Source organism: Haplochromis burtoni, unplaced genomic scaffold (genome assembly GCF_018398535.1).
Source record: "Haplochromis burtoni strain Fernald_Lab_line unplaced genomic scaffold, NCSU_Asbu1 Contig_425, whole genome shotgun sequence".
Taxonomy (NCBI): domain Eukaryota; kingdom Metazoa; phylum Chordata; class Actinopteri; order Cichliformes; family Cichlidae; genus Haplochromis; species Haplochromis burtoni.
Window position 1 is genome coordinate 35 of NW_024582786.1, and position 9,980 is coordinate 10,014.

The 9,980-nt window shown below is 38.1% G+C and overlaps 2 protein-coding genes across 2 annotated transcripts in view; one reads left to right on the top strand and one right to left on the bottom strand.

Annotated features, from left to right (window-relative positions):
• Nucleotides 1–217: 217 nt before the first annotated feature.
• Nucleotides 218–3,373, bottom strand: LOC121812063 (C-type lectin domain family 7 member A-like; the record flags this gene model as incomplete). Its single annotated transcript, XM_042213171.1, is given in 5 exon segments — nt 218–283; nt 369–446; nt 650–763; nt 2,933–3,013; nt 3,259–3,373. Coding segments are annotated over 5 exon segments (403 nt in total), but the record flags the coding sequence as incomplete, so codon positions are not given.
• Nucleotides 3,374–5,356: 1,983 nt separating this feature from the next.
• ak2 (adenylate kinase 2) overlaps nt 5,357–9,980 on the top strand; it is a gene marked incomplete in the record, with an annotated part of 26,354 nt that continues 21,730 nt past the window's right edge. Inside the window, 2 exon segments of the mRNA XM_042213201.1 lie at nt 5,357–5,561; nt 7,749–7,874. Coding sequence (XP_042069135.1) covers nt 5,463–5,561; nt 7,749–7,874 — 225 coding nt within the window.

Sequence of the window (9,980 nt, forward strand, 5' to 3'; positions counted from 1 at the left end):
ATTTGTCCTCCATGTTTGGCTCCCAGTTTCCCAGGGCCTTTCTTAAACATTATTCAGTGGAGCGAGATGGGGGCGGGGTGGGATGGTTGTTGGGGTGGTGTGGATCATCTTTGAAGAGATTACAGCAACGACTTCAGTCAGGTGGAAGAAATCACTGTTCATGTTTGTGTGAGCTTAGCTTGAAGTTTGTGTCTCGGAGACAAAATCCATAACTTACCTATTACTTTAGGTACTGGACAGGTCGGCTGTGCCGTGCTGCATGATTTTATCTTAGAGAGAGTCTCTGTTAGAATAAAGAATAAAACAGTCATCAGTCATTCATCAGGAATGTCTGACCAAATATCAAAGTGTATCTTAAATATTCTTACCTGTGAGATTATTATCACACTTCATTTTGTCATCTTCCAGATATTTGACCTTCTTGTTAGCTTTAATTATTTCAAATGCTGATTTAACAAAGATCAAACAAGTACACAAACAAATAAATCAGTCAGTAAACATTTTTCTTTACACTGAAAACATTCTTATAGCTCTGAAAATGTAAAAGACAGTATTTTGGGGAAACATTAAACAGAAGCATTATTCTTCTAACATTACTTAAAATAATTGATTTTACTTTAAGTCTTATTAAATTCTAATGTTAACTCACTGGTAAAACACAGAGCAATGAGAGCAGCTGACAGGAGAACACCGAGAACCACCAGGACCACTCTCTCTGAGGTGACCTTTGACCCTTTCCTCACCACAGCTTGTTGAGGATCCTCTGAATAGTGAGAAAAGGAAACACGTTAGAGATGTGGTGTAAATGTGTTTCAGAATTTTATTGAGCTAGATTTTAGATGTTAATGTTCTCACTGTATTTGTACAAAGAACACGATTCACTGGCTCCTTCTTCGAGCACAGAATCGCAGATTTAAAACACACCAACCTCAAAGGTAAACATATGACTTATAAGCAAGGCAAACAATAACATATTTGACTGAACCGTATATTCATTGCACATTCCTGTCTTTAAAAATACTGGACAGGATGAAAAAAATACATGGGGGGCGCGACCCAGGCTCGGCGCCCAGGAGATTTGACGTTGTAAAGTGCAGGTCAACCTTCCAAAGACAGCGCGTTAGAGAGATGAAGAAAAGAGTGCAGGCAGATGAGTATGACAACTCAGGTCGAGTGGTTTAGAGACAAAGTTAGAGAGGTGAGGCTGAGATGGTTTGGACATGTGCAGAGAAGCAACAGTGGTTAAAGTGGACAAAGGATGTTGAAGATGGAGCTGCCAATAAGAATGACCACAGAGAAGATACATGGATGTTGTAAAAGGAGGATGCTGTCATCACCCCCTAAAGGAAGCAGTCGAAAAAAGATGAAGATTAAGGAGAACGCTGGCTTTGCATTAATTACAGCATCAAAGAAATATATATTTGTTATCCTGAGTGCTTATGTGGAGAGAATTAGGACAAAATCTTTAGCCGGGAATAAACACATATCGGCAGTTTGCATGAAATAATTTTGAAGGAAATTATTTAACCTTGTGAAATTTAGTGTATAATAAATAACATGTCAGTAAGAGGAAGTAGGATTTTTAGTAAAGATGATCTTTTGTACTGCAGATGCCTGATGAGCTATTTCCCAGGCAACTGTATTCTCATACTTCACAAACATGTTTGTAACAAGCCTGAAAAATGAAGGAGATGCTTCTTACATGGTTAAAGGTGTAAGAGGGTGCATTTTAACCCAGAGTATGTCCTTTTACTCAACTAACCCCGTAAAGTTTTATTGTCAATATACATCTAACCAAACGGTGGATGAGGACAACAGTTACAAGTCAAAAATATACTGGTAAACTAATTAAAACAAAAATGATATGAAAACTAATCTCCTGGATGAAACTGTGCATCCACTAACTGTCTTATGTGGACTACAAATAAGGAAAAATAAAAAACAATGTTAACAATGTTTAACAATTTTAATTTTTTTAAAAATGAAGTAGAGAGTGAGGAGGAACCGAGGGACAAAGAAAAACGGGTTGCATGGAGCTACAAGTTTCGTTTAGATAAATGAGCAGAGTGTCTGGTCAGAGTCGGTCTTTTGGGGACAAAAATTGACCAATTTTATGCAAATGATCTTTTAGCAGAGAAAAAATTGACCAATTTTATGCAAATGTCTTTTAGCAGAGAACTGCTCCTCGAGACAACCTCAAGCTCAGCACCGTAGTTCCTCTTCTGCAATAAGACGGACCAGTGGTTTCAGAGAAATGTAAAGAAACTGCATCGACATTAACACGCATGCACACACAGAGAAACTAATTTATTTAAAGGCACCACTCCTTCAGAACCACTTCCTCATTTTTTTATTTAACTTTTACGTCTCTTTATAATTTCCTCAGTATAAACAAAAAAAGAAACCCCAAATTTTTTTTAAAAAATGGGGAAACTTGTAAATGAGACACTTAAAAAAACGAGTGGGTCTGATGTTGTCAAATTAAATTTACATTAAATTTAGAATAAAGTGTGGTGACAACTCTACTACAATTTTGTTTTTGTTCTTTAATAATTTTATTTCAGCTACTTTTTATACTGACAGCCTCTGTGGTGCAGTGATGTCTATCATTTATCTCATATTCATCATTGTCATCTTTTTGTCTTAAGTACTACTGTAAAAGTTTGGTGTGTTTATGTGTTGCACACATTTTGACCTTCTTTTTTAAATTTACATAAAGCTACAATTTTGGAACAAATGTTCTGCTTTTTTTCTTTTTACTGATTCAGATGGATGTTTTGTTTTCAACGACAGAGCTCTGTTTGACCAAAAACCACATTTCTGCTTTATTTTAGGAAAAAGTGCTACCTCTGTTGTCTGTTTACTTAATAACAGACACTAACTGGAGCTCACAGTTAATCCTCCTGTTTATTAATTACTGCTGTTTTCCTACCAGACAGCTCTGCTGTGGATGGCTGAGTCTTTGAGATCTTGATTTCAGAGTAAGTCGAGTCAGTCCATGTGTTAACGGCCTCTGTAATGAAAGATGAAACCGGATTGTTGCACAGCTACCACTGAAAATGGCTGCCAATAAAATGAGCGGCTGTTAACATATCAATTAATCACCAAGATGTATTCGGGGACACTGCACATAATCGACACCAACTGATAATCACATGATCCGATGTCCATATCGTACCACAATGTAATATAAGACAAGCTTTCAGAGATTCTTTTGGAAATCTTCTACATGTAGTAAGATGACTAGATAAGTCTCACCATTGGCTCTCTTTTTTCCTCTTGCAAGCTTCACATCGGAGTATACTACCTCAGCTTCAGGCATTTTGCTGTGTGTGTGTGTGGCTGCTGTGTATTAGCAGTTCTAAAAGAGAAGTTTCACAGCATACAGACAAAAAAAAAACTTCCTCACAAGACCACCCAAATCTCTCTTTTTTTTTTAACTTGTGGTAATTTACTTCCTGTTTTGGCGGGATAAAATGAAGTAATCTTCCATTTCAAGCTCAGTTGTAATGAATTGTGCCATAAAACACTCCAGTTATCACAGGAAGGTCACACAACATACACACACACACACACCACCACAAATTAAATATACTATATATATATATTATATATATACTAATATATATATATAATATAATATATATTATTACTATATCATATATATATATACGTGTGTGTGTGTGTGTGTGTGTATATATAATATATATAGTATATATATATATATATGGGTGTGTGTGTGTGTGTGTGGTGTGTGTGTGTGTGTGTGATGTAGTGGGTGGCTATTTGTTGCACACATTTTGTCCTTCTTTTTTAAATTTTATTACAGACAGAAATTGTTTTGGAACATATAAAATTATTTGTTCTACATTTTGTTTTCTTTTTACTGATTCTGTCGCATGTTTTGTTTCCAATGCTCGTGTCTTAAATACACATTTTGTGTTACAGCCTTTTTCCAAAATGCATGAAATTCATTTTCACCTCAAAATTCTACACAATTTTGTACAGTTGTCAGACAGGCATCTAACTATGAAAAGAATTACACTCCAAAAGACCCCAGGCTTCTGAAAAAACAACCTGGGCTTAAGCCCTAGTAAGCCACCCCCCGCTCCGCCCTCCGGTGCCTGACAGCTCCAGCATTAATCTGTGGATAGAGGAGAAACTTCCAGAAGGACAACCATTTCTAAACTTCACCATTCAGGCCTGTGTGGTAGAAGAAAGACAGTTTTCATTAAAAGGCACATGACAGCCTGGCCGAAATCGCCCAAAAATAGTTGTGCCAAGATTGTGAAATAATTCTCAAAAAGAACTGAGGATGTATTTTCTTCCAAAGATGCTTTAACAAATTATTGAACAAAGGCTGAGAACACTTATACAAATGTTTTGTTGTTGTTTTTTTTACTTTTTTTTTTTCAAGAATTTTAAGCAAAAGTTTGATATATGGCATAAGTTACAGCCTAGATCAGATGCAGAAGTATAATTCACGTGTTGAACGTTTTTTTGGCAGTTTTCTAAATACACTTTATACTGTGAGGTAAAGACCCTGCAGAAACACAAAGAAAATCCCAACAGTCAGATGACCCTATATGAGCAAGCACTTGGTGTCAGTGGGAAGGAAAAACTCCCTCTTAACAGGAAGAATCCTTTAGCAGAACCAAGCCCATGAAGGGGCTGCCATCTGCCACGACTGGTTGGGGTGATCAGAGACACTCCTCATCTCGGTACTTTAGTGAACTTCAGGCCCTGCTTCACACTATGTGGCAACTGGGATATGCCCCAGCAACACTGGATTGGTTAAGAAGAGGATGGTCGGATAAATTATGGAATAATATATTGATATTGATATATTAATTATTGTTGTTAAAAGTTTTAACAGTGAACATTTGTGTAAACTTTATGTCAATTTAGTCACAAAAATCAGTCATTCAATTTTAAAATACCATTAAACAATACTATACTAATTATATATTTAAAAAAACAATCCGCAAAACAAAGGAAATGTTTAATTATGAAGGATAAAACAAATAAATGTGTGACCTTTATTTTATGTGGCACTCTAGTGTTCATTCTCGTAAGTTTTTTTTTAATTCAACATCAGTTTCAAGTAACTATCATACTTTTCTGTTGTTGTTGTTTTTTCTGCTTTGTTTATTTGTTTTACAAATTGGCATTTTCTATTGAAGCCCTGTTCGTAAGTTACACAAGGTGTTTTACGAATTCTATCCAATCAGCTGGCACAGGTAGCGATAGACAGAGCCCTGAGCAAGTCATTCAGCTGTTCTGGTGATAGAGCAGTCTGACAGCCAATCAAGCGCACTAGTCTAAGGGGCGGGGTTTATGCATTGTAGCGGAAGAGAATGCGGCGGTCCTTCCTTTTCTAGCCAACTTGGCTGAAGTCTACCCAGGACTACACCGACGGACTTTATTAAAGTTTCTGCCGCGGTGCCCCCCCAGGTCCTGACATGGCCCCCAGCACGCAGCTGAAGGAGGCGATAGCCGATGTGCAGGACGGCATTCGTGCCATCCTTCTTGGACCTCCTGGAGCTGGGAAGGGGACTCAGGTGAGAGCAGAAATATCCAGACGAGCTAATGAGCTAGCATTAGCTGTTAGCGGCTAGCCTGAAATATAAGTAGTGTATTCTAGGCGCATGGTCGGTGCTAATGCTAGCCTGCCAGGCTTTAGAGCCAGCTGTCAGTCTCTTTATCTCTAGGTATATGTTCTAATCCTCTATGTAATAATAAAATTTACTCTCACAACGACCTCATTAATGTCTGAGTTTCTGAGAAATCCAATGCATTATCTGCTTTTAGCTTCACAGTGAAGTGCATACCGAAACCTCTACCAGCCAAATTTGTTACAGCTATTTTAATGTGTTTGTCTTTTTTTTCTTTTGGTGCTATTTCGAAATAAAAGTTTAATACTGGACTCCTTCCAAAAGCAGTTTATACATTTGTTATTATATATGGAGTATATTGTGCTATTTACAGGCTACAGAAGCATAAAATTGTTTTAAGTTCACAACTGAAACAAAAACTTTTTATATGATATATGAAGCAGCAGGAAAAGTACAAACCCATATTTATAAAAACCTGCTGATTCAGTTTAATACCTTGTTATTAAAATTAGTTTTCCTATTGTTTCTCCTTAAAAACCCGGAGCATCTGTGGTTTATTTTAAATAACGTTGTGTTGTTGTTGACTGGTGAATTGTTCACAATAATGCTGAAAACAGTTCTTGATATTTACATGTGAATATTTTCTTTTGACTGTATTTATTGTTGTAAAATTGTGGTGAAAATAAATCATTTAGTTTCATATTCCTTAACTAAATGATCAATAAAAATATTTACCAGGTTAGGGTTAGCCTTTTTTATTTTTAACTTTATCATTCAGAATAGTACTCCATTTCTAATTTTTTCAGATTTTACTAAATCATCTTTACATATAAATACATCAGTTGTAAATTAGAAACAATAGCCAACATTCAGTACTTGAGAAACCTCCCAGGAGCCTGCAACCAGAGCTGCAGCAGTCATACAGAAATACTAGTGTGGAGAAAACTCAGATGGAAGTCTGAGAAGACCAGTTGCATACCAGTGGGTTTTTCTTAGAATTATATTGTGCAAAACTGGAATTTCTTCAGCATTTCATTGGCATGTAAGGCTCCAGTGTCGCAGTTACATAACTCGGTAGGATTCCTGTTGCAGCTGTGTAGAGCGCTGAAACCCAGATGTCTGTCTCAGTGTGACCTTCGTCATTGTGTCCTGCGGTTCACTGTGCAGTCCTCTCTGATCAGGCACATGGACGTGTCTGATAGCACAGACACGTGCTGTCAGAATAGATCCATGTGTTTGCTCTCTCATTTGTTTAGTGTTGTCATTTGTTTTGAGTGCTTTGTTTACCCAAAAGCACTCTGTTGCAAACCCCGTTTTAGCATCACCGATCAAATGTTTTAAATAAAGCTTCAGCGTCAATTTTATTTCTATAACATGTTTCATTACATGTACACTCAGTGTGCTTACCAAAAGAGATTAAAGGTTCGCAATGCATTAAGAGAATTTAAAAAAACAACAACACAGAGTTAAAACACAGCGTTATGTGTAGGTGTGTGAAAATAAAAAGGAAAATGATTAATTATGTTGTGCACAAGCAGGAATGATAGTTGTTGGTTCTGGCTCATTTAAAAATGTAATTTTTTTTTTCTTCAGGATATGTCAAGATTCCCTCAATTATCAATTTTTACTAAATGAAAAATCAATAGTATGAATCGGTCAGTGGTGAAAATAATTGTTAGCTGGAGATGTTGAAGTATTGGACATTGCTGGCATCTATGCAGCATATGCTCTACTGCAGTTGAGGCCTTGTCTAAATGAATTAAGCACACCTTTGTTGGTTAAGGATCTTCACTCTGTTATGATTTTAATGAGCTTATATAAATTATAACCTTTGACTTCATTAGTTGCAACATATAAAGAGAATGTCTTCTAATTTTTAATCCTCAGATGAGTTGAAAAAGTGAAAGCTACGCCGTCTAGAAGGTCGAGAGCTCCACAGATCAGTCTGTGGTGCTGAAAACTTTCTTTTCAGAGCCTTATGCTCAGAAACCTACATCATGGTTTTATTTGTCAGTGGTGCAGGAAGTATTTGTTCATCAGTGTTTAGGTCAACAGCCAAATATTTCCTTCAGTTGGTGTTTGGTAGTGATGAATAGTAGTTCCATATTAAAAAACACTTTCTCTCCCCTGCAGGCCCCTCGGCTAGCAGAGAAATACTGCGTTTGCCACCTGGCTACTGGAGACATGCTGAGGGCCATGGTGGCTTCAGGCTCCGAGCTCGGCAAGAGGCTTAAGGAGACGATGGATTCTGGCAAACTGGTAACTGCTCTTCTATTCATGATCTCTCTATGAACTTTTCTTCCTGTCCCTTTGTCTCCTCTGAGGTTTTTATTGACTTTGCAGCTCGTCATCCCGAGTCTTTGATGACATCTCGTGTTTTCCTTGTATTACAATTACTTCCTTCCTTCCTTTTCTGCAGTGATGGTTCCAATAAAGTTTATTAAAACCACATAACTGAATCAACAATAATGCTAAAACAAAACTAATGGTGCATTCACACCTAACGCGATAGACACGACCAGAACATCAGGTATAAAAAGTCAATGGAGGAGCATGATTGTGACTGTGGGTCCCGCGAAAATTCAGAAGCAGATTTGCATCGCAAAAAAGCAACTGACGCGTTTGAAGCGCGAATAAAAGTATGCGCAGCAGTTTGTGTGGTGCATTTTGTGCATTCGAGTTGGGAAGATCTGAACTCCAGTGTCAAGTCGTGCCGCGACAACCAATCAGTGATGTGATTCTCTGACCTAGTTCAAAGGGGCAGGTCCAGCCAAAGCCATTCATTCTTCATTCAATATGGAGGACAGGCTCATCAACGCCGTAGCCAACCACCCGGAGCTGTACGACACCAGCTGCTTTCTCTACCGAGAATTGTAATATTATTTTGAAATTTTTGTAATGACTAATGTCTCGGTTCTACTACACAGCAAACTTGACAGACAACTTGACACGTGTGGAATTTATTTCATATTATGCTAAAGAAAAAATATACTACTATATAGGAACATAGTGAAGACCAATTATTTAAGAGAATAAAGAGAGGTTAGTTTATTTTGGAGGCAAGCTCCATTTATTAAGAACATTTTAAAAAGGCAGGAATGCTCTTTAGAGGTTTATGGGTGGCTCTTAAAAGAGTCGTTGTGGGGAAGTCGCTGGGACATCAAATGGGAATATATCAGGTAGCAGGTATCAATAAAGGACTACCGTATAAAACACTCTGAAGCGCTCTGAAGGTGGGATTGAGCGCCTGTAGTTGGTGTCTAGACGGGCGACGCTTGGACCACTGCGGGACAGCAGATCCTCAAACTGGGCGAGGGAAAGACGGTGGTACCGCCGAAAGCGGCCGTCATCCAGGCGCAGCTCCGGGAGCAAATGGTGAAACTCACCAAACTGCTCACTCTTCTGGAGGACCTGATGGTCCCAGGTACGGCGAGGACGTCCTTTAAGCTGCTGCTCTGCTCTCCACAGTAAATAGAGAAGGGAGACTCTTCAAACGCTAGATTGACAGCTGCCATCTTCCAAACATACAGTCTGGCACTACTTCCTCCCACATTTCCACTTCACGTGTGTAAAAAATTGCATATTTTGAAGCGTGACCAATTCGCATTGGTCACGCGTCGAGGTGCGAATGTGCACGCGACCAGCTAGGGGTGTCTGGCGCTTTTTGGTCGCGTGTATCACATTCGGTGTGAACACGCACCGTAAGAGAGGCATGAAGTGAAAAAGCATTTTTTTTTAATTTTTTAAAGTCTGCACGATGTGGACGGGCGGATGTTTGTTCCAGTTCAGTTTTTTATGCTCTTGCATGTTCACTATCAAGACTACACTCCAATCCATGATCTGTATGTAGCATTCAAATCGAGTTGTATTAAATCAAGTTCAATGAACTTTATAATGACTACTTTAAAATTTGAGACTGGATCAGATTCACCTATAAAATCATGTTATACTTTTATAGTGGACATGCTCTGCTGACCTGACTTGTGTATATAACTGTTTACATATAAGAGGCACAAATTAATACAGAACAATGAACCCCAAGATTTTTATTTTTTTTGTTTTGAATGGGGAAATGGTGTTGGGATGAGAATCTTGTTGATTTTTAAAGCCATTTTATTCTGTATCATAATAAATTGTTTGTGATTCTGTGGCCTCTTAAGTCTCTTTAATGTCAAAACTCACTTCTGTAACATTTCTAGGCGTCTGTGTGTTTTCCTCTATATTTGTGTCCAGCGCTGTACACATGTTTGTGCAGCTGCTGCAGAGCTCTTTGTTTCCATTTCATCTCCCAGCATGTAACCGAGGTTCCTGGTGTGATTTTCTGCCATCTGTTTGACTCTCACAGTTTGGTGCTGTTTGCTCATA